At 45.6% G+C, this 24,773-nt stretch overlaps 1 protein-coding gene across 1 annotated transcript in view; it reads left to right on the top strand.

Annotated features, from left to right (window-relative positions):
* The window catches only part of DPP6 (dipeptidyl peptidase like 6), an 890,123-nt gene that overhangs the window by 844,593 nt on the left and 20,757 nt on the right, over positions 1-24,773 (top strand). Inside the window, exons 18-20 of the mRNA XM_075550777.1 lie at positions 16,118-16,216; positions 18,789-18,858; positions 21,570-21,764. Coding sequence (XP_075406892.1) covers positions 16,118-16,216; positions 18,789-18,858; positions 21,570-21,764 — 364 coding nt within the window. The remainder of the gene's footprint in view (positions 1-16,117; positions 16,217-18,788; positions 18,859-21,569; positions 21,765-24,773) is intronic.

Below are 24,773 nucleotides of genomic sequence, written 5' to 3'. Positions count from 1 at the left end.
ACGAAGAAGTCAAGTCAGGAACCGGAGAAGGCTGTGAACACTGTGGCTAACTGCCTTCCTGAGCAGTTTCATCTTTTGCCATTGAGACCAGACGAACTGGATCCTGCCTGGCTGCGCTGACTGACTATCTTGGTCGAAGAGTCCACAGATGAATCCTGATTAAAAAGGAGAAAATGCAGAACAGAATTTAAAATCATCATGGGCGCCCGACTTTCTAGAGCCATGGAAGCTGGAAAGATCCCTGAAATAATGCTGGGGGGTAATCTTTAAACCCTAAGTCAAAAATATTCCCTGAAGTCTTCTTAAAGCCAAGCAGTCGTCTAGTTCAACTAGCAAAAACGCTCTACCTTGAGCATTCGACGCTTTTAAGAACTATCGATCTGGCATCAAACTGACAACAGTGCAGAGTTAGATGGGGGTCCTAGGGGGCACATGCTAGCAAAGGAATGACTCAGATAAGGAGACTGAGAATGATGGCACAAGTCAAAGATTGTCGTCAATGTCCCTGAATTGACATGTAGAACCTGGTGGAGCGGTGTAGGACTTGGGTGTATATCCCCAACATGAGCCCCGGTGGCACTGTCAGGTCAGTGCTGGACGGCTCACTGCAGGTTAAGCTATGAAAAGATGGGGGGAAATCGTGAATGCCTGTTACTAAATGTAAGAAGTCAGTTTGCTAAACCTGGATATTAGATGACTTCATAGAAAGGGCCAAAAACATTTAATGATACAGTTAAAAAAAATAAACATGGGTTGCCAGAAGTTCAGGGTGGGGGTTGGGGGAATAGGTAGATTATTTTTATTGTTTTCACGTCCTATCAGATTGGCTACACAGGCAAAGTAGACTCTGTTATACATCTGAAACATGGCCTGGTCTTGAGCCTCACTCTCACCATGGTTGTTACACTGAATCCATTGTAGCAGCCGCTATGCCAATCCCTCTCCTTTGGGGGCTTCTGCTTTTTCAATGACTCTCTACTTTCCCCAGCAGGATAGCCTACTCTCGAGTCTGGTCTCTCCTAATTATGTGCCCAAAGTAAGTGAAACAGAGTCTCACTTTCCTCATGCCTAAGGAATATTCTAGCTCTCTCTCCTCCAAAATCTAGTCATTTACTCTTCTGGAAGCCCCTGATTTAGTCGCTGTTCAAACGCATACTTCAAACGCATCATGTATTCTTGAGTCTTCCTTCGGCATCCCCCAGATTTCACATGCATGTGAGGCCTTTGACAATACCATGGCTTGGGGCAGGTGCAGCTCAGTTCTCAATGGCATCTCTGTCATTGAACACTTGAAAGAGGTCTCATGCAGATTTGCCCAGTGCAATACATTGTTTGGTTTCTTGACTATTGCCTCCCTTAGCATTGATCCTATCAAATGAGTTCCTTGATTGCTTCAGTCTTGTCTCCATCAATAACATTATTGTTTTTAGCACATTGCAACTCTTCTGTATGAAACTAAATGATAGCGTCATGGCAGTATGAGTTTCAACACCCATAGATAGGACTGTACAAGACAACTATAAACTGTGGGCTTTAGTTCAGAACAATGTAACAGGTGATACTATTTATAGGAATGCAAAATGTTAATCCCAGCAGAACTTTTGTGCAAAGGAGAGGGAGCTACAGGGGAACTTGATACTTCCGTGTAATTTTCTAAAACCTAAAACTGTTATAAAGTATTAAGACTACTTTTATAGATGATCATAGGTCCATAAAAAAATAATACCCTATAAGAGGGACAAAGAAAAACTCAGAAGACAAAAATGGGGCAAACTATTGGGAGGTTTAAGAAGTTGTTTAAATTGTTGAATACAAAAATGATGACCTGAAATATAAACCCTCAAAAAAAAATTTTTAAGTCATAGAAATTAGTCCATATAGGACTAAGTACAATGAATACACTTAAGTGACTGCAGAAAAATAAGCTGCAACCCTTGTCCCAAGGGCATTCTGAGAACAAGGACATGGTTTGCCTGGGTGCCGGGCAGTCGAACACATCACAGAGCAGCACTGGGCCCAGATCAGGAACCAAACATTTTTTAAGGACTGGAAGGCTAGTGAGCTTCACAGTCCAGCCCGGCACTGTGGGGACACATCAGAAAACCAGTAAAAACCAGTTGTCATTGTAGTCACGCTGAATGCTGGTGACCCCTTGTGTGTCTCAGTAGAACTGCAAACAGGGTTTGCAGAAGTAGAGTGCCAGCCCTCTCCTCAGATACCTCCTGGTGAGCTTGACTCTCACCTTCAGATTAGAGCCATGGGGGTTAGCTATTTCCACCACCCAATGACTCTAGACAAGCCCCAAGAGATGAAATATGGGAAATCCTTTTACCGATGGAGAGAATGCTCACAGAATAAGCTCAGGGGTAGCAGTGATGCTACAAGCTACTTTTCTAAGGAGCGAGAAAGTCCAAGTCTACCAGCCATCAGCCCATTGTCTCTTCTCCCTCCCTAGTTTCACCTCTCAGGTCCCGCTCACTTCACCCAGGAAGTGGTCCCAGGAAGGATTGCTTGGCTCCTCAGAACAGAAAGGATATTTTGTCTATTTGAATTTCCAAGCCCTTTAAAAGTTCCTTAAGCTGTATGTTAGCCTATGTTGGAATCACCACCTGAGGCCTGGAAGTGACCCAGAGCCTTCCATTTCTAATGCAGTACTCTCCTCACAGTGACTATGACAATTAGTACCCGTGAATACCTAGATACTCTTATACTTCTCATAATTAACCTAAAAAAGAGGCAAAGCGGCCACTATTAGGTCCAGGCTACAGATAAGAAAGCTGAGATTCCTGTTGTCAGAAGACTAACAGCTAAGACCTTGTTTCTTCTGAAATCCTGATGGGTCAAGGGCAAATACTCTCAATGAGAGGAAGAAGTAGGAAAGTTAAAAAATAGAAAAGAAAATTTAAAGAGTGTATTTTCTAATGTGCCCTGATTTTTTTTAATTACATAAACTTGAAATCACATTCAGTCTTTCAGTAAATATTGATTGAAGGCTTATTACGTGCCAGTCACAGTGTGGGTCTCAAGAAGATTTTGTGATATGTAAACCCTAACCCCAAATTCATTTTCCTTATATCAGAGTGTCCAAACCTACAGGAATAGGCTTTGGGCTCTTCTGAGAAATAAAAAATTGCAGATGAAGCTCCTAGAAAAATTTCAAACTTTGCTGGCTCGCTTAAATTTGATCCCCTGGGCGTTGTCAGTGTGTGATGGTTGGGAAAGTCTCCCTAAGCATTTAACCTTCAACGTGCCAGTTGTCCTTCCACAGTGCCTTCTGGCCCACTTGTAGAGTTCGGTGACCAATGCTTCCAGGTTCCCTGCACAGCACAAAGGATAGTCCCAGCCAAGTCTCTCCATAGCCTGGGTGGCCACAGAGAGGGTCTAACCCAGGACAGGGTTGTGTGCAGCACTTCCCAGGGGCCTCTGGGCCGCCTCAGGTCGGTTTCCGATTCCCTGAGCAATTTCATGATTAAAGGACCCACAAAGCTCACAATAGAAGCAGTCACCATCCCTGTGGGCGCTGCCCCTTATATCTGTAAGTTCAGGCTGACCTGTTCTTCTGTGTCATTAAGATTCCACAAGCCCCCTACCCATTTGTTCTTTGCCTTCTGTCCCCATTGTGAATGTCTCCCTCTCCCCCTATACACACACACACACACACACACACACACACAATCTCACTACCATTGTGTCAATTCTAACTCATAGCAATGCTGCAGGACAGTGTACAGCTGGGTTTCCAAGACTGTAAATCTTTACAAGAGCAGCAAGTGAGTTCAAACTGCTTACCTTGTGGTTAGCATTCCAATGTGGAACTCAGTACACCATCAGAACAAATCCCCCTCCGGGATGTATGGAAAAACCAGAGGTCAGAGATGGATAATCAGAGACTAGTGATGCCAGCAATAATCCTGATGGCAGCCAAGATTGATTGCCTATTTCTGATGGGCTTGGTTCTTCTTAGGAGGTTTGATGGCACAGTGAATAGGTGCTCAACTGCTAACCAAGGGAAAAGGTATGGAAGTCTTCTTCCATCCTGGTTTACAACCTGCGAAACCCCATGGGGCAGTTCGGCTCTGCCCTTCGGGTCACTGTGAGTTGGGCTCGACTCCTGAGAGTGGGTTTGACTTTTTGGCTTGGATGCTGCTTATTCAATGGTAGAGGTCTAGGTGGGAGGTCTAGGTTCCCTTCACAGCCCCGAGACCCTCACACACAGCCACCACCCCTCTGTCAGTGTGCACATGTGTCTATTACTGTGACGCTGGGCGCATTGCTATAGAGCTTCCAGATTAGGCAGAAACGCCCGGTGATCTACTGAAAATCAGCCAGAGAAACCCTGTGGATCCCAACAGTCTAACCCACTGGTCATGGAGATGGTGCAGGGACGGGGTCATTGTGCATGAAGTCATCCTGAATCCATAAAACATATTTTAATTGATTTCTTCTTTGAAACACTCTGTGGAGCAGGAACTATGATTTTCCAATTCAGAAAATGATGCAAAGGAAATTGGGCAAAGCAAATTCCCAAGTTCACAGAAAAGGGACAGTGTTGAATTTTGAGCCAGAACCATGTGGTTCCAGAGCTTGTGAGCTGCCCGGCTGTCTTTCCTTCACAGCAGTAGAAAGGGACTACTCAGCGCATTAAGTGAAAGTGGTCATGTCCCTAAGTTTTCCTTAAACACCTTTACTGCATCACTTCACACACACACACACACACACACACACACACTTATAAACACACCCACCCTCTTCAGCTCCATCTCTGCCTGCCTCATCAGCCCTGTCTATGCCTACTCACAGGACTCACACATCAGAGGGAGATGAAGATCCCTCTAGGCCCTGAGAGCTTGTAGTCCCTGCTGTGGACTCTGTGGCATCTAAGTCTTTCTCTCCATTAAAGTTCCACTAGCGAGTAGGTTGGGGCTGTACTTTGTAGATGCGAGGGGACTTGGCTGGGCTGTTGAACTTTCATTTCTCAAGCTGGTAGGTTAATCGCTAAGACATCATTCCTGTCTAATCACCCACTATCTTTAACATGATCATCAAGCCATTGGCCTTCAAGTCAACTCTGTCTCACAGCGACCCCATGGGGTCCCGGGAGAGCTGTGCTCCTTAGCGTGGTCAGTGGCTGGTTTCCCATAAGTAGATCACCAAGCTTTTCTGAGGGGCCGCTGGGCAAACTTGAACCTGTAACCTTTAATATGGTTGTCCAGTGTGCTAACTATCTGCACCACACAGGGACTGTGTAATTCTAGTGGCCATTTAACACTCTGTGCCAACATGCCTCAGTGCTTGACCTGTCCTATTGGGCAGATTCCTTGTAACGATCCTATAGAGCTAAACAGTTCACCCGAGATCACATGACTAACTTCAGATGGGGTATTCTCACTGCCAGCGAGTCAATTCTGCCTCATAGCAACCCTGTAGGACAGTGGAGCTGCCTCTCTGTAAATCTTTCTGGGAGCAGAACACCTCATCTTTCTCCTGAGAGGTGGGTGGTGGTTCTGAACTGCTGAGCTCATGATTAGCAGCCCAACTTCCTTAGAAGGATTAGAACCTTGGTTTTCCAACTCCCAAGCACACGCTCTTGACCATGGGGCTATAGTAGATGTGTCCCTGGGAGGAACTTCATTCTGGACCTCAGAATTGAGCTCCTGAGTTCCGTGGTGGTTGTCACAAGGTAAAGGCTCGCAGTGCCTGTAACTTTTATCACTGCTGTACGAATAGTGTAATTGTTAGGTAGATCTGTACGAATAGTGCAATTGTTAGGTAGATCTGCGTCCCTCGTGGGGCTTCAAGGCCTCGCACTACTTCTGAACAGGGCTTGCACCCAAATAGACCAGCCTCGTGAATCAGGAGGCATTTTTTACCTAAGGTGTGGAATCGAGCAAGGAAAAGTAGGGGGTGCTTGGGAGAGAGTGCAGAGGGCTGTTGAGCGAGCTCTTGGAGATATGGCTTTTTAGAAAAGGGGAAAACCTGACTGTCAAGCTACTATCTGGACAGCCTTCTGCTGGCAGTGACAAAGAGACAGAACAAAAGTCCTCCAAGCAATGCATGTCAGGGAGCAAGGGAGGCCGGGGAAGGGTTGGGCCCCTGGCTGCGAAGGCAGGCTAATCTTTGTATCTGATTCCTCCAAACCTGCTTTGAAATTTGAAATGACTGTTGCCGAATTCTTTGCCCTTTCTCCTCCTCTTGCCCCTGACCCCCAAGCCACCCTGGGAATATCTGACTTTTTCCCCTTTAGAAAATCTTATCTGCAAACAGAGCCTGCAGCGTGTTCACAGATGTGCCTCTGAATTATTTAAAAGCTGTTTCCTTAAGAATGTAATTATGGTTGGGACCAGAATATCCTCATTTGGCGCTGGGCATTTAAGCAATAGAAACCAACAAAATCACAGTTCATCCATTGCACGTTCTAATGTAAGTCTGAAAGAGAATGTGACTCGGATAGGTGAACACCCATTCAGTGTGCATGAGAATTGTAATTATTACTCCACTCACAATACAGAACTTCACGTCTTCAAGAGAAAATGCACAGTTGCTGGAGTTAAAGTATAATGTCTGTTCATTGACAATACCCCGCAGCGTCTTGAGAGCTTATTTATGAACCTCTAAATTACGAGGCTGCCCGGTGACTGATCCTTGAGCAACATTAAAAGATAAGTTTCTCTCCCTCCAACTCCCTTCAATTGGGCTTTTATAAAGAAGCAAAACCCATTCCCACAGCTGGTTGGCATCAAGGCAATTCTGATATGAAATGATGTTAGCTAGAGCCTGCTTCCTGCTTCTTTTCTTTGCTCACTGTTCTGTGTCTGGGAACCATTCCTGCTCCTCTCCCCATCTCCTTCCTGATGGACTGTGAAGGGAGTCCTTGGGAAGGTGTGGCTAGTTGATGTCCTCAATTGCTAACTGAAAGGTTGGAGGTTGACGTTTGCCTCAAGGCATCTTGGAAGAAAAGCCTGGTGAGCTACTTCCAAAACATCAGCCACAGAAAACCTATGGGTACAGTTCTACTCTGACACACAGGAAGATGTCATGAGTTGGAAATACGATAGCCACACTTGACTCATATCGCCTCTTATATGAAACATACATAATGAGGAAAAGACATATCACTAGAGATGCCAGAATTAGGCAGGGCTGAAATTATGGATGTCAAGCAAACTGGCCCTTATCCTGCTCTCACCTGGGAATAATGCCACCTGGTTTCTATATTTAGTAGACACTGTGGTTACCATGTGGTGTGCAGGTTAGAAAGGTGCAACCACGCAGGTCCTGCCCCATCTTCAGGATGGTTAGTATGTTTGAGGCCATTGTTTTGGCTACTGTGTTAATCCATTTCTTTAAGGATTTTCTTTATGCGACCCTCTACTTCACCAAACAGGATGTCCATTTCTAGAGACTCCTCTTTCCGAACGACATACACAAAGCAAGTCATGTGAAGTTTCTCCATCTTTGATTCTAAGAAACATTATAGTCGTCCCAAAATTGATTCGTTAGTAGTTTCAAGGTCAGCCATTCAAACACACCAGCTGCTCCACCTGTCTGCCTTCATAAATATTTTGCATCCCAGAAAACCCACATAGGGTCTCTCTGAGTCTGAAAATAGTATTTTTGTTTTTTTTCTGGCTGTGAAGCCAACCCCTTACTATGTTTCCCCTATGCTGGCCCCCCATGTGTCAGAGGAAAACTGTGCTCTGTCATCTTTTCAATGACTGGTTTTTCAGCCATCAATTTCCAGGTCATTCTGCCAAGGAGACTCTGGGTAGAGCTGAACCCCTAACCTTTTGCTTAGCTGCCAGAGAGAAAATCCAGCCCCATGTGAGGCTCAAGCTAAAAGCGAAATGCAGTCCTCAATACTTTGTGTGTAATTCCACCCAAAATTAAAACAGTACCTTCAAGTCTATCCCAAGTCATATCCACCCTACTGGAAAAAGTAGAATATTGTCCCCAAAGAGTTTCCAAGACTAAGTCTTTAGGGAATGTCCTAACAGCAGTGTGAAATGTCATGTGTCTTCTTACACACGTTTAAGGTGTCATTTACAGTTTTCTTCATTACTCTCAACACTTACATAACTTTTTTAAACCCGACACTATTGAAATATCATGATACATACCTCACAGCACTTGTTAAATGTACTAGTAAACGCAAACTAGACTCCCATCTCAAAAGACATTGACTTCCTGGGTTGGGGCGAGCGGGGTGCGGGGTTAGAGGGAAGAATTTCCCATGCTCCAGATCTGAGATTTTATCTTCCAAATGTAAGATGATATCCTGCTTAATTTGTTTAATCACAAACCCTTTGTCATCAAAAGAAAAGTACACCAACTTCTCAGTTAGCAGCCAAGTGTATTAATCTTTGACATTCTCCACCACTCGGTGACACCATGGAAAGACTTCGGGTGGTTAGAAGGCGGCTTTTCTCTTTTCTCTTGTAACGTATAAGACTATGTAAGAAGAGAAGTGAGAAAGAAGCTCCTTAAAGTCAATTTCAGACCCATCTGTTCCAGGAGAACCTGGACACCGGTCCTCTTCGAGCCTTCAGTGGGTCCTGTGTCCTTCCAGAAGTCCCTGGTATCACCAGGGGCAGACACTGCCCACATAAGAAGCTTCCTGGGAGGGTGAAATGTGCATACGGCCCGGGAGATGATCAGAATTGTAGACAGCGACAGGGTAGGTGAAAATAAAGCACACTTCATAGGCAAGCTGCATCTAGCAGACATCAGAAACCAAGCAAAGCCCCAAAGACTTTAAACCACCCTCGGAGATATCTAGGTTTGCCTGCTTGCTCTCTCCAGCGATAAGCTGACTTTCCTGCGATAAGCTGACTCTCAGTGACTCCCGCTGGCCACCACAGGCTAGAACCCGTCCTAAGCACAGCATTTGCTTTGGGCTTCCCGAATGGGAATGGAGTGCCTATGGGAGGTGGGGCAGGCAGGAATGAAGAAGGCGATAAAGAGACAGACTTCAGTTCATTTAATAAACCATTCCTTTTTCATTAAGCATCTATCATGATCGTAATTGCCGTGCGGGGTTAAAGATAAGTTACTCCAAGAAAGGTCTGGGCTGTTTCCTTCTACAAAAGCAGCCAGTGAACAAATGCCCTGTCGATCACAGCAGTCTGATCTCACTGTATATATGGTTGCCGTGAGTCACAGCCAACCAGACAGCATCAAACAACAACCCTTTGACAAACGCTAGACTTACAAATCAAAAGACAAGTCTCTTGCCTGGGTCCTGTCCTCCGATGGCTTACAATCTGGCTGGAGACAACTAGAGATACAGTAACAAAAGCCATTCCTAGCCAAGCTGGGAGACTGGTCTCTCCTGCAGAACAGCTAATGATTGGCAAACTGCTGACCTTGCAGTTAGCTATCCCATGCCCGTGCCCCCATGGCTCCTTCAGGTCATCTTAGTACTCATGAGTCACAGCCAGGGTCACCTTCCATGTTCTTTCTAGACCTACTTACCTAACTTATCTTTCTCTGAACTCAGCTTTTTGTTGTCAGAGTCAAGGTCACCTTGTCCGAAGCCCACAGGGGGCAGTTATATTCTGTCCAATGGGGTCTCTGTGGGTCAGCATCAATTGGATGACACTGAGTTTCTTGGGGTTGGTTTTGGTTTTGTTTGCTGTTGTGCTGTGGCTAGGAAGTAGAGGAGGAGGCAGAGCAAAGGAAGGAGAGCAGGATCCATCCCATAGCCACAGAGAAAGGATTCGCGAGGAAGCCATCAGAAACAAGTGTGGGAAGGTGTGGACGCCCAAGGCACAGAAGATGGACAAGGGTCCACTTCAGCGCAGCAGAAACCCCCATAGGGTTCAGAGCACAACACTCTGTGTGGGGACTCACAGGCACAGCACCCACTAGTGTGTCCTCTAGAAATGCGAAAGGAGGGGCAATCTGCTTTCTCTCCTTCAATGCAGTTGTTCAGTTTCTTTCCATCGGACATGGTCACTAATTTTCCAAAATCCAGGCAAGAGATGAGGCCAACAACCCCTTGAACCAACAGGAGCCAGTGTGTAACACGTTTCAGAACAGCTTGGCCAAGCTCGCCTGTGCACCCGAGCACCAGGAAGGGAACAGCCCGAGTGAGCAGCAGGCGTCTCAGTGGGCCCCTGTGCCTAGATCTGATAATAGCTAATTCCACCCAATATAAGAGGGGCTCACATTTAATTAAGGACTGGCCATTTGTATGCTCCACACTGGAAGTCCCTGTGGCCCTGGAGTCAAAAGAAGAGTCCTTCCGGGAATGTGCCAATCTTTTCTTATTTCCTCCGCCGCGCTCGTGCCCTCTTTGAATGCAATTATGGGAACAAATAAAATGACTTAACTCAACTCCCCTGTGTCACAGGCAGCTCTCTGCTGATAAAACCAGCTGTGTGGGCAATCATTAAAGGAGGAATCTAATATTTAACTAAATTTAATAGTCTGTTGCTTTGGTGCCTTTTCTGTGAAGGGTAGGATTTCAATAGAGAGACCAGCTATTCAAGTGCAACCTACATCGGTGAGTGATTAGAACATTGTGCATCCCTGCATCAAGCCAGCGCTCAGAGATCCAGGATTGCTAATAGGGTATTTAAGTGGCAAGCCTGTGTTCTCATCCTTTCCAAGCAAGCTTAACTCAGGGAGAAGCACAGTAATATTGCCACCTGAGTATGAAATTTCTCCTTCAGGATCAACATTTGCCGAGTAAGACGAGAAACATGAAATTCAGGTGTATAGAGGTAACGCACATTACATTAAACTATGAGAGGACTTTCCCTGCTCGTCTTCATAGATTCTTCTCCATGAGATTGCTTATTCTTCTCATTTTGAATGAATTCGTGATTCCTCTGAGTCCTGCGCCCAGGAAATTTCACCCAGTGGCACCCTCTCAGGAACCACACAGTTGCTTTTCTCAGAGAGCCCGCATTGTGGTGGTTGGGAGAAACAGGTTGCTTCGCCTCTGTTCATTCCACTGATTGACACGAGTTGCCATTTCTACCGTGCTGATCGACACGAGTTGCCATTTCTACCGTGGGACACGCTCTAAATCTCTTGCCTGGATGTATCGTGGTGCTAGATGTAAGGTAAAGCCCACAGGTCCTTCTAGGGCTTTTGTGCAACCCCCATCAGGATGACTGCTTCTAGATGGCCCTCGGAGACATATGCACTGCTCTCCTCGATCAGCTTGGATCTGAGTTCCATCAGTGATGTCCCTCATCATTCCAGCATTAATTGAACATTGACTGGGTATAGCCTAATCCTTCCAGCACCACAAATGTTCCAGTTGAGTGAAAAGGTTCTCTGTTCTCACTTGGGCTTGTGTTATGCAGGGAGGGGTGGTTGAGACCAGGCTTCATTCTTCAACTATTGCTGCTCAAGAAGCTGAACCTTAGGAACCTCTAAGAGCCTTCAGGCTTTCTGAAATAGCAGAGAGGCTTCCAGTCCTTTCTCATTTCTTCTTGATCAGAGACTTTGTTGAGACAGTAGAAAACAAGCCTTGTGCTCATCTAAGGTGCACCAATTCTCCTCACTATCCAGGGGAAGGAAGGATAAAGAAAATCAAGGTGCATGGTAACAATTGATCCAAAGGCCTAATGGAGCACATGAACTTCCGTCTCCATGACCCTGCTACCAGAGGAACTAGATGGTGCCCAGCTACCACGCTTAATACAGTGGAAATAAAATGTGGAACATTCAAAGTCATTTTACAAAGATGACTTGTCACGTGAAGACTGGTAGGACTACAAAGGCTCTTAGTCACCCTTGACGCCTACAACTGAACACAACCCCATGGCTCGGTTTCCAGCCAGACAGTAGACTTTTGTGTAACTTTAGCAATAACAACACTAGGGACATGTGTGTGCTCTTTAGAACAAGCAACCAGTCAAGATTCTTAGGGCAAACTCAGAGGATAGGAGGGGATAAGCAAGATGAACAAATGAAATGCAGTGAGCTGAATGCGCTGCATTTTTTTAATTGTTGCGAAGGGAACAGATTTGGTCTGTAGATCGTCACTCAAAGCCCAATAAACACTTTAGAAACAAAAGGTGATGTGGGCAAAGGGGGAAAGACTTAGTCTAAAACCCAGATTGGGCTACTTACTAGCTCCAAAAGCCAAGCTCACTGCCATCGGGTCAATGTCAACTTCTAGCAACCCAATAGGACAGGGTAGAATTGCCCTGGGAGTTTCCGAGATGGTAGTTTACAAAAGTAGATAGGCCTGCCTTTCTCCCTCAGAAACTGCCAACCTTGTGGATCATGGCCCAGTGAGTAATCACTCTACCACTGGGGCTCCTACTTACTGTCTGGGGATGTTTACTTTTCCAGGCATGAACTTGGTTTCTGTGAGTAACTAGAAACTAGCAGATTTTTGACCCTGTGATGGAACCGCATACTGATGCTTTAAAAAGAAATGCTGCACTCATGGCCGTTCACATGTGGGTTCACATCTGGGTTCAGTGCTTCTGGAGAGACGGGAGGGGTACTGTGGATAAGATGTTCACTGCACTCTGGAAAGGTGGTGTTTGACTTGAAGGATGCAAAGCAATCAGTGGGTGCCAGACAAGTGGGGAACAACAAGTAAGTGTGAAGTATTGAGACAGCAAAGGCTTGAAAATATTGTCCTGTTTTCTTGATCCGAAGAGATCTAGTCTAATCTTCCCACCCTATAAATGTCACTAGAAAAAGGATAATGAATTGTTGGCTTCCCACAAACCAACTCCTATCAAGTGATTGTATGCTTGGAGCAGTAAAGGTCAGGAGCCATGTGTGCTCTGAACCAATGAGTGATTCCTCAGACCTGTTAGCACAGGTGTGGAACAGGGCAATGGAGAGCAAGAGTGTATCTATTTATAAGGACTGAGAAGGAGTACTCTGTCCTCAAATTGAACACATCACTACAATGTAGAGTGTGCCATCTCTCAAACCAAGTCCCTGCATCTCAAACTTGAGGTCAAGCCTATGTGGGCTACCTTGAGTTTTGACCATTCAAGAAGGCTGAGTTAAAAGTATCCAAGAAAAGCATAGAAATGTTTACTAAACAACCATATCAAAGTGTGAAGCTGTTATTTCTTCCTATATCCTACTTTTAGGTCTATACACTTCTGAAGACAGTGTCTCCATCCTTCCCCAGAAAATCCTACATTCTTGAATTTGCACCATATCAAAATCACAGTTTTGAGGTTCCCCAAGGGAGTTAAATCATGCTCTTTTTCGATGTTATTTGAGTTTGGGAAACTCAAAAAGAAGTCTTGAGGGTCAAGATCAGGGCCCTAAAATAGAGGTATAGGAATTCCCAACAAATTTCTCATAGGACAGCCCTCAAAGTATAAGCCAGTGCATTCCATGATGGGGGGAAAAAATTCCTGGTGCAGTATCCCTAGCCTTTTTCTCACCAATGAAGTTCCCTAGTTTCTTAAAATGTATTCCTAATAAGGCTCCATTATCATATCTGTGTCTTTTAAAATACTCTAGCAAGATTATTCCTGAAAGATGCCAAAGCCCAGTCACCATAACCTGAAACTGACCTTTCTGCCTGAAACTTAACTGGCCCAGAAGGATCCCCTCTGAAGCCCCTGTTTTGATTGGCCCTTACTCTATATTCATATATGGTATATGAATATATGGTATATTATTCATATATGAATATATACCATATATTATTATATTTATGGTATATTTATTATATTTATGGTATATAATAATATATACCATATATTATTATATTATTATGGTATTATTATTCATATATGGTATATTCATATATGGTAGTGATTCCATCCACTACATCATCTTCATTAGATTCCATCTTACTTAAGAGACCGATGGAAAGATCACATCTTTGAGCTAAGTGATCTTTGAGTAGCAGCCTCTTTCAGTACCACTTTTTGGAAGCCACTCAGAGATCAAGGCAAGTGTGTGATAGAACTTTTCTGCAGTGGTCCACTAATGTTGAACAGATTCTGTTTGTAATAAACCCTTACATGTAACAACTAGAATCCTAGTAGCAACACCTTTCCTTGTCTCATGTGTATCCTGTACAGATCTAGTTGTACTCTGCCATTAATTACAGAGGGCACCATTTCTACCTGCTAAGCGGTGTAAGGTTCCTTTCACAGTGGTGTTCCACATCAGATCTTTAAAACTCAGCGGATTTGAAAAATAGTCTTACCATTTCTCCCTTCTCTTTTTTTATGATAGCTCAACATTCCAGTGTGTGCCCAGAAACTTGCCATTTGTAACATAGCATGTGTTCATTTGCTCACTGTGAAGTGTCACAAACTCTGACCCTTTACAGAAAAAAGGAGTGTGGCACCCTGCTTTTAAATGGTCATTTGGATTCTTGACAAATGTCGGTACTCTAAGGCGGCTTCACAGATGAATAGATTCATTGCCAAGGTCTCCCGGTTATGAGCTATGGTCTAACTTCTCTGTGCCTTTACAGCCTGCCTACTATTGGGGGGAGGGGTGTAATTTGTGTGGATAGCTCAACATTCATTGTACTATTATGTATTTTATGTTTTAAATAGTCACAGATTATAGCTGTTGCAAAAACATTTGTCAAGCTAGAGTTTTTCAAAAGTAAGGTGTGCTTTCACTTGAACGCAAATTGTCCCTACGCGGTGGCTTGAAGTGAGAAAGGAGATGAGGACATAGGAGGATCTTCATTACAGATTAGATAAGGAAAGAAATGGGGAGTGGACATTTCGGCAGGAGGGTAACAAAGTGGGACAAGGAAGTGGCTTCCTTTAGACTGGAGAAACCACGCGATGAGCCCTAGTGCATTGTTACAACCTAAGAAATAAAGACCAAGTGCACATAAGCCATGCGTAGGATTCACCCAAGCCCCTCTGCTCCAAGAGAAACAAACTCACTGCCATTGAGTCATTGCTGACTCATAGCAATCCTATCGGACAGGGTAGAGCTGCCTCTACTCTTCATGGGAGTAGAAAGCCCCATCTGTCTCCCAAAGCAGCTGGTGGTTTCGAACTGTAGACCTTGGGATTAGCAGCCCGACCGACAGGGATGCATAGCCCCTCTGATAGAAAAGGTCAAAGTCCAGGTCCACCAACTGGTGAAGTGTCACTCATAGGGCATTCACATCAACTCGTATAATCCCCCAAAGTAAGGTCGGTAAAGGTCTTGTGTTCTATTAAAGAAATTGGAATCAACTGTCCTGGGAAACTGAAATAAACATTCTGACTTCTCATTTACTTCCTTTTCCATCCTGGTTCTCATAGACACTCTCTTTGGAAGGTCATGCGACCTTGACAGCTAGATGATGTCTTTCCTGAAGCCAGCCATCTGGTTTTTTCTCCTTCCATCCTCCCTTCTTAATGCCTTCTCGCTTCCCTCTCCCCCAGCACCCGGCCCTGGCCTCATCATCGTCTTCAAAGTCTTTTTCATTAATATAAAAAACGTTTTTATGGTTCTTTCTTCCTTCATGGTAATGGTGTCGTAAAATATTTATCATTATGAGCTTGACTGACTCTGCTGAGCATCATGTCCTTCATGCCATGCCATGAGGGGCTTGACTCATCGTAGTCTTCTGGGGTGCCCAATATCCACGGTGTGTGTGTACCACAGCTTGTTTACACATTCCTCTGCAGGTGGGTTGATTTTCAATGTTTCCATCCTTTTGCCATCATAGAAATTGCAGCAGTAAACATGGGTGCACAGATATCTGTTCATGTTTTATTCCTTGTTTCTTTAGCGTTTAGACCCAGTAGGATCATGAAGTATTTGTATTTACTGAAGGAAGCTCCATTCTGTTTTCCATCATGGTTGTACAATGTATGAGCTGAAACCAGCAGTCTTAAGATGAAGCATCTACCATATCCTTCACATAAAAATGAGAAACGTCATGGAGAACCAAGCTCTGCTAGGCGTCGGGGATTGGAACCCTGGGTAGCTTAATGTAGTGGGAACAATGTTCCATTGGCCCCAGTTCTTGATTTGAGATCAGTCCTTGCAACAGTCAGCCGTGCATCTTGAGCAATGTCTCCCTTTATCTGTTCTATGGGAACACGCCTGGTTACCTCGAGGACTGATTCTGGAACATGAAACCCCATGGCTGTCCTCTCGGTTTTCAGCAAATGCTTACTGAACCTGAACTTGTCTTTCTCTTTTTCAGAACTGTTGGACCTGGAAACAAATGAGCATGTACAGAAGGCCATAAACGACCGGCAGATGCCCAAAGTAGAGTACCGAAAGCTCGAAATTGAGGATTATAGTAAGCGCTATGTTTTTATGGGGTTTTCCCTCTAAGAATAAACCCAAATCAACAAACTTCTGTTTTGAGGTGGCCTGAGCATCAGCAGTTGAAGCTTTCCTCAGCCCCGTGGCAAAGGCAGGATTCCCTGGGTATCAACTAGAAATGTGCTTTCCAGCCAGCAAGGGAGTTATCCTAGGATCGAGGGGGAACTATCTTATGAATTTACTGTTCACGGCCATGCCGCTCACTCTGCTGACAAACACAAAAAGATGAGCCTATGCATTCTTCCCTTGAGAGGCTGACGACTGAAAGGTGGCACCGAACTGAAATGTTCTTCTTTGGTGGCAACAGAGTAAGAGATCCCCCTGTCCTTTGATTTGTGTGAGTTCATTGATGATATATAGCTACTTGCTTATCTTTCCTCTAAATGTCACAACCGATGTCACGAAACAAAATTTGTCTAAATTGTTGAATGTAAAACGAATGAGCCCTGTAAACTTAAAGCACACTAACATGCTTTCAAAAGAGAAGTAGACACAGAGATAGTGGGGTATTCCAAATATCGGTCATCAGAGCTCATGGTAGAAAAAAGAATAGAAAACAAGTGGGCAAGGTCCACGAAATCACAATACCAGCTAATATCACACACCTGACCAAAGAGAAGCCGTTCCAGCCATCACATTCTGGGTGAGTTAACCAAATGCTTGACTAATATGGTCCCCACATGATGTTATAAATATCCAAATGGCCCATGGCAGGAACAACGCCCCCCTCCCACATCCCTGGCTTCACAAGATGGGTAAGCAAATAATCCCTGTATACTTTCCATGTCTTTCAACCTCCAATGCAAAAGAAAATATGGGGCCCTCATGCACAACCTATGGAGAACCTTAAGACGACAACTGCAGAGAATTAACCTTCCAAGGGGAGACGTGCTCTTGAGCCAGCCCTCACAGCTCGCTCTGTCAGACCCTGAGGCCCTCTCCCAGAAAACGTCCCCAAGCCTCTTTCATAGTATTTCTCACATCTGTTGCTTCTTTTCAGGATGGCTCTATTCCTAAACACGATGCCTTTTGATACTCTTAAACACAGCTCTGTATCTTTCGACCCACTCCACACATCACTCCATAACATTTCCCAAATCTTACAGCACTCATGTGAAAGGCATGCCCCACCTCCGAAAAAATGCAGGAAAGGAGCTTTTGAGACACAAATAAGCCAACTTGCCCACGTCCTACAAAAACTTTCCCCAGAGAAGCTCTGTGGGTGCAGTTGGGTACACACGCTGGACTGCTAACCACAAGTTTGGTGGTTCAAACCCACCAGTCACTCCATGGGGGGGAAAAGAGGCTACTACTAACAAAGATTCACAGCTTAGAAAACCCTATGCAAGGTCATTAAGAGTTGGACTGGACACAATGGCTGGGGGGCTTGGGGGACACAAATCTTCAGTTTGGAAATCAAGTGTGAGAACAGAAGCAAGAAAGAAAACACAGCTGTCTGCACAGGGGCCTGCGTAGAATGAATGGGAATAGGTTGGCCCTGCCGACTTGCTTTTGTTTTGTTTGATGCTACCAGAGGCTTGGGATTTTATTACAAAAGCAATAGGTCTTCAAGAAGAGCTCTCCTGAAATGTATTCAGACAGCCTTGGCCCCTATTCAAGGTCTGCCCTTGGGCTTATCAGTGGCAGAGAGCAGCCCAGACCATGTTTTATGGATATTTAAATGATAAAGTCCAACGACTGCCTTTCTGCCTTCCCTGGCCCATTGATCCAATTTGAAAGTCATTAACATGCAGCCAGAATAAGTAATCAGGCCTGTGTCAGAGCTGACGTGCAGGTGCACAACCCAGTCTGGGGTGGATCACTGGATAGGAATTGTATGGGAAAGACCACAAATTCCCATTTAATTGCTATGCCTTTGGTAATCTGGGTTGTCATTCACATCAATACAAAATTCTAACTTGAGTAGGAAGGTTTGTTGTGTTTGAGGAAGAAGAAATGGGTGAGAAAATTTTTTTAATTTTGTGTCACCTTCCCTTTCCCTCCCCTTCCCACTGTTCCCAAGTATTGATCCCCAGCTGTGATGCGGACACAGCAGCCTAGAGGGGACAGACCAGGGAGTGTGAAGCATGAAAATGCATGCACACCAAGACACCTGGCAGAGGGATGTGTGCCGCCCTCGGGGTTTCTATTTCTTCCAGCCCACAGTTCTCCTTGTTAACAAGCAGTTAGGCCGATACCATCTTTCTTAGTTTCCAAAGCAGTCCTGTATACAAGACTGAATTTAAGAATCAGCTGAAGATACTAAACCTCAAAGAGGTTGGGTGACTTGCCCAAGGTCACACCATGAATCAGTCCCTGAAACAGAACTCATAGCCAGCCTTCTGTTCGATGGATCAACTGCCAACACCTCCTCCCAAACCCCTAGTCCCCATGTGTCCTCCAAGGAGTGTTTCCAACCAACCAACCCAGTTGAACGCATCCAAGTCGAACCCATTCCAAACACCACCAGCACTGCTGCCACGCGTGATGGCTAGCTCCTGCATAACTTGTTGATATGTTTGGTTGCTGTCTCTCTTTTTCCCAAGACTTGCCAATGCAGATCCTGAAGCCGGCTACCTTTACAGACACGATGCACTATCCCCTGCTCCTGGTGGTGTGAGTACCAGCATGTCTGTCTCTGTTGGGTGCTTGCTTTGGGAATCAGTAACACCACACAACATGAATAGTCATCTCCAAAGAAAATAGTCGCCCTAAGGAAGAGAAATTCTATTGCTACAGAGTAGACACTAAAACCACACTGACTCACCAGCAAATACTGGATTCTCTGCGTCAACATTGGTAACCTCCGGAGGTGAAATGGAAGCAGAATTTGCATAGCATGAAGGCGGGTGGGCCTGCAATATCTTACCACCAATCATGCAGCCATTGCTGATGATGGCTCAGAAAGGGCGGGGAAAGAAGTCAGACAAGTACCCTGTGTGAAAGGCTCCCTCAAGGCTCCCAGCAATGTTGAGGGGGCAGGACTTGCCAACTTGAGGGTTGGACAGGGGACTCTGACTGCTGACAAACTGCTAGACTCAGAAGAGATGGAGGCTCATCTCTGGATGGCCCCATGTGGTCTCAGCCGGCTGGGCCGGTACATTTCACACCCTTGAGTTATGAAAGGGCACTGGTGCCTGCACATTATTTGCAACCACGTCAATGACATTACCTTGAACACCAGTCGTGTGTCCAGAATCATTCCCCATATTCCTAATGCGATTGGACAAGCCCTCTTTTTGCTTTGTGGAGAGCAATCCTCCGAGTGTGACAGCAGCGCCTCTGAAGGTGGAGGCCTCGTTGGGGAACTGTGCATCTCAGTGAAGACCCCAGGTCCTGGCTGTGCACTGATGATTCCCCTGGGGCTTAAGGAAGAGCTAACTTACACTCTCACGACTTTTGTAAAGTCAGGGTCCACCCAGGCAATTTAGCAAATATTCTTGTGTACATCACGGTCTGTTCATTATTTTCCAAGAGTCTGAATAGAGCAAAGGTCTACACTGGGGCTATTTTAGGGCACACGGTACGGGTCTCCATCTGAATAAATGATACCCCTCAATTGTCCTGCTCTGCTTCCATCCAGGGGGCTTTGCTACTGGGTAGAAAACAGTTCCATGATCAAGATATTCCAATATCTGATCTTGCACTGAGCTCATTTGAAATTAGCCCCAGTAATTGAGTGCTTCCCCCTAAACACACACGCTTTCTGCTTTGCCTCCTCAACTTCCTTATTGAAGGGTGGATTTTCACTGCACTCTAAAAGATACAAGGAACTCTGGTGTTACCATTGCTTAAGCACTGAAGTACTAACAGAAAAATTCGACCCACCAGTCACGAGGGCTCCTCTCATCCAGAAGAATCAACAACCTTGGAAACCCTGCGCAACCGTTCTGCTCTGCCCTGTAGTTTGCCCCGAGTCAGAATCGACCCCGTGGCTGTGGGTGAGGAGGATCAAGGGTGCTACTGATGTCAAAGCCAGCTTTCCTGCCCCTGATCAAAGATTTTTCCAGCAGCCTTGAAGAAATCCGAAGGTGGTCCTCAGTTTGCAAAACCATCCGACTTACTTTCAAAAGTAAAAGCGGTAGAACTCATCCCAGGGCAGCCTGTCATTTCAGGAATTTAGAAAGGGCTTGAAATTAATGATTCACTGGTACAAAGCAATTGACATATCACTTCGTTCGTAAGACTGCAAACTCCAAGCTTTTTGCTTCTGTATTTCTTGCTATGACTTCAAATTTGACAGCGTTGAGGTTTGCTGAGCCCAGGGCGTTAACGGAATTACACCACGCGGTGCCTTTTTTTTAAAAAAAAATGCCCAAAAGGCGGCAAAATGCCCACGCTCCCCACCTAGAAATATCCTCCTAGAACAGCCTCCCAGTGAACCCCAGATGCATTACTCTTGGGTCACGCAGTCTTCCGTCTGCCCCCCACCCTACACCTCATCCTGCATCTCCTAAGCTGTTGGCAGAGAACCAAGATGGCAGTGGTGCCAGGGATTGGCTTCCCTTTGACTAACATGGCTTCAGTTGGCCTAGCGAGCAGAAGGGATGATCGCCATCTGTCGCTGGGACTAGAATTCACCTTCTTTCCTGCCCACGCTTCCTCCACGAAAAGGAAAACCCATTAAGTCACCTCCCCATACCCAGTGGCGTGGTGGCTCTTCAGAAAATGCCCTGTTTGTGGTAGCGCTGACCCATGCGCTCAGTGTAAGGACGCCTTTGTGGATGGTTTTAAGCAATCAGAGTGTGCCCACAGAGTCACGTAGCCCATTGAAACCCAACCCACGGAGGGCCTGGATTACACACTGCCTCCAAATGAACAGAAAGTTGCCTCCCTTTCTGAGGAGATGTGCACGCTGGTATTCTTTTAATTTATCCAAACAGACAGACAAACACTTTCACTCATAAAAGAAACAAATGCCTCCTTGTCCCTGATGGGAGGCGGACTGAGGGGAAGCAGCATGCGACATCAACGTGCTAGGGAGACAGAAAGAGCACTTAGTGGGAACAACAACACCAGAAGGAGAGGTTGAGAGGCTTAAAGGCAAAAACATTTCCTGTCTCCCAATACATGCTTTGGGAAAGTCCTTTCTGTTTGGGAAGGAGCTGGTGCACCAGGCCATTGAAGCATGTATTTGCCTCCTCACCCTTCTGTCCCTTGCTGTGCGTGCTCCGCTCACCCTCTTTGGCAACAGATCCTGAGGGCTCTGGAGTTGGGTAGCCACGGGTCGTGCGTGAAAACCCTTTGAAGGGAGCCCCCGGCACAGGGGTGGTAGACAAGTCACTACTCTACCAGACAGAGCTGAGGCTTGGGGTCATCTTTTCCAGGGATGGAGCCCCAGGGAGCCAGAGTGTGGCAGAAAAGTTTGAAGTGAACTGGGAGACGGTGATGGTGAGCAGTCATGGAGCGGTGGTGGTGAAGTGTGACGGCCGTGGCAGTGGGTTCCAAGGGACCAAGCTCCTGCACGAAGTGAGGAAGAAACTGGGCTCTCTGGAGGAGAAGGACCAGGTGGACGCCGTAAGGTGAGCTCCCATCTGTGTTTGTCTGGGTTGACCAGAGAAACAAATTCTTAGACACTCATATGTGTATAAGAAAGGGTTTTATATAAAAGAGCAATTGAATATGGAGCAAACATCCCAGTCCAGATCAGGTCCATAAGTCCGATAATAGCCCGTATGTCTGCCACCAATCTATAAATTCCTCTTTAGACTCGTGAAATGATGCCGAATGCAGGAAGATCACAGACCAGTGGGTGGAAAGTCTTGTGGATCCAGTGGCAGTGTAAGCATCTCAGGACTGTCATGGGTCTCCACGTGGCTCCTCGACCTCCCAGACTCTAGCATAGTTCCATGTGTCTTGTCATCAGGAATACCACACAAGGAGTGAGTGTGTGTGTCCCCCACCCCCTCCAGCGAGCTATTTATCTCCTTAGTGCCTCAAAATGAGGTCATTACGATGCAACCTGATTGACAGGCTAAACTCCACCCCTTCACTCTGAAGTCGCAGGTTGACAACAGTTTATGTAACTACCACCATCCCTGCCCAAACCATTAAAAGGAGGCAGGCAGAGTAACAGGGACCTGGCCAGTCTATTCCGACTGTGTTTCTCCTCCATGCATGCGTTTTGGTTGGAATTTATCCATGCACACAAACACTCTGGACATTTCCAAATGCCCAGGTCAACGATCCGTAATGTTCTCCTGAAGACTTTAATAATCATATTTCCAAATCTAACTGGCTAATTTAAAGTGTTAACCAAAACAAGGTCGAGAGAGACAAACTGAGAGTCGCACCTCCACACAGGCAGCCTGAGGTCTCTGTATTATGGCTACAGGCCTTCGCCCATATCTGCACATGTCTCTGTCACACGACACAAGGGGTGTGACTAATGGAACAGGAATGGAGTCATGCAAATCCGTCACCCTCATTACCAAGAAAATGAACCCCTAGACACACCCAGGGGTTGGCTCAGAGAATGTAGCCCTCAATTCTGAAAAAGGGCACATATTCGGTTGAGGTGAAATTTGCATTACAGAAAACTAACCAGGTTAGGGTGTGTGATTAAGGGGCTCATAGTTCACTCACACTACTGAGTAGCCATCCTCAATGCCAAGTTGTGAAATATGTTATCACCCCCATTCCCCCATCCCACCCCACCTGGAAATCACCAAGCTGCTTACTCTATCTGCAGATTTACTTATTTGGGGTATTTTCTATAAATGGAACCAGACAGCATTGGCCTTTTCTGCCTGGCTTCTTTCTCTAAGGACAGTATTTTCAAGGATCGCCTGTTTGTTTCAATAGTACAAGTCATGGCTTTATATGATTGTATGATTCTACTAATTTTGTTTCTCCAGTCAGCAGTTGGTATACATTTGGTTTGTTTTTGTTTTGCGTCTACTGTGAATAGGATACTGTGAACATTCGTGTAGGAAACTTCATGTGAGCCTGTGTTCAGTCCTATTGGTCTAGCATCTAAAGCAGTGGGATTGCTGGGCCATATGGGAGCTCTGTTTGTCTGTTCGAGGAACTGCCAAGCTGTTCTGCACAGCAGCTGTGCCGGTTTCCTTCCTTCCCAACAGTGCACAAGGGTCCCAATTACTCCACAGCCTTGTCCTCACTAGTCGTTTTCAGGTTATTTGGGGTTTTATTTTCGCCATCTTCACTCCCCTGCCATTGGCACTGCCACGGAGTTGATTCTGACTCACAGTAACCCTGCAGGACAGGGTGGCCCTGCCTCTTCTGCTTTCCAAGGCTGTAAATCTTGACAGAAGTAAAAAAGCCATATCCCATTCCATGGAGCAGCTGATGGGTTTGAAATGCTGACCTTGCAGTTAGCATCCCAGCACATAACCACTAACACCACCCTAGTGGTGGGAAATAGAAGTCCTGGTGCGGTAGTGAGCTAAGCATTAGGCTGCTCACTTCAAGGTCTGTAGTCCAAACCCACTAGCAGCTGCTCCTTGGGAGAGGATGACACTGCCCACCTCCATGCCTGGAAGCCCTAAGGAGCAGTTCTGCTCCGTCCTTCAGGCACCACGAGTCAGAATCCGCTTGATGGCGGTGAGTTTTGTTTTGGGACATGAGTGGGAAGTGGGATCATTGTGGTTTGGATTTACATTTCCCTGGTGACAAAATCATTAAGCATTCCTTAGGTGCTTGTGACTTTTTATATATCCTCTTTAGTGACATCTCTCTTCAGGCTTATTGCTTGTGTGGATTTTGTTACTGTTCATTTTGGCTGTTTGGATACTGTGGTATGTTTTGTTTTATCCTTCCTTCGAATCCCTATCATTGATTCAACAAGATGACCAGAGTGTTGTAGAGAACAGAAAGAGGTTTCGATCCAAGAGACTGATGCCCACAATTACTTATGGAATCGCCCCGTTGGTTTGTGAAACCAGATACCGAGAACCAGGGCCAGGCTACCGATGACCTGCGGGCTCACTTGGCAGACATGTACTTGTTGTAGTCACGTAGTGAAGGAAAGTACAGGGTCCACAGGCCTTACCCACAAAGGGGTGTTACAAGAATAACTCAACCCACTCTACAGACTCAATATTCAGAAGGGCAAGGGAGCAGAGATCACGCACAGCCAGGGCGACAACAGCGAGGACTGCCATCCCCCCATCCTAACGAGGAACACACGAGGTGAGACGCTGGCCACAGAGCAGAGGCAGAGAAAGTGCTAAGTTAATAGATATGTGTTGTCTGTCATTTTGAAATAACTATGGCACATCTATCCGTGTTATCAGGTCTTATACTTTGCAAGGTTAAAAGATTTGACCTTAGCCAGTATCCACATACATCTTCGCTGCTCGACACAAGAGAGAGAGGCAAGGAGGGGAAAACTTTAAAAAGCGGGTTCTGTCTTCTTTTTAAACGATTGGTGACCCATGGTAAATACTCATATTCATGTTTATTAAATGAGAAAGCAGTATTTGAATGAATGCCCCCCCTCTTCTTAGGGAGTTATGAGCTAATTAAAAAAAAAGACAAGGCAATAGGCCCAATATGTTACAGATAGAGGA

Source organism: Tenrec ecaudatus, chromosome 5 (genome assembly GCF_050624435.1).
Source record: "Tenrec ecaudatus isolate mTenEca1 chromosome 5, mTenEca1.hap1, whole genome shotgun sequence".
Classification (NCBI taxonomy): domain Eukaryota; kingdom Metazoa; phylum Chordata; class Mammalia; order Afrosoricida; family Tenrecidae; genus Tenrec; species Tenrec ecaudatus.
Note: the sequence above shows the minus strand (reverse complement) of the source record. Positions and strands in the feature narration are given on the sequence as shown.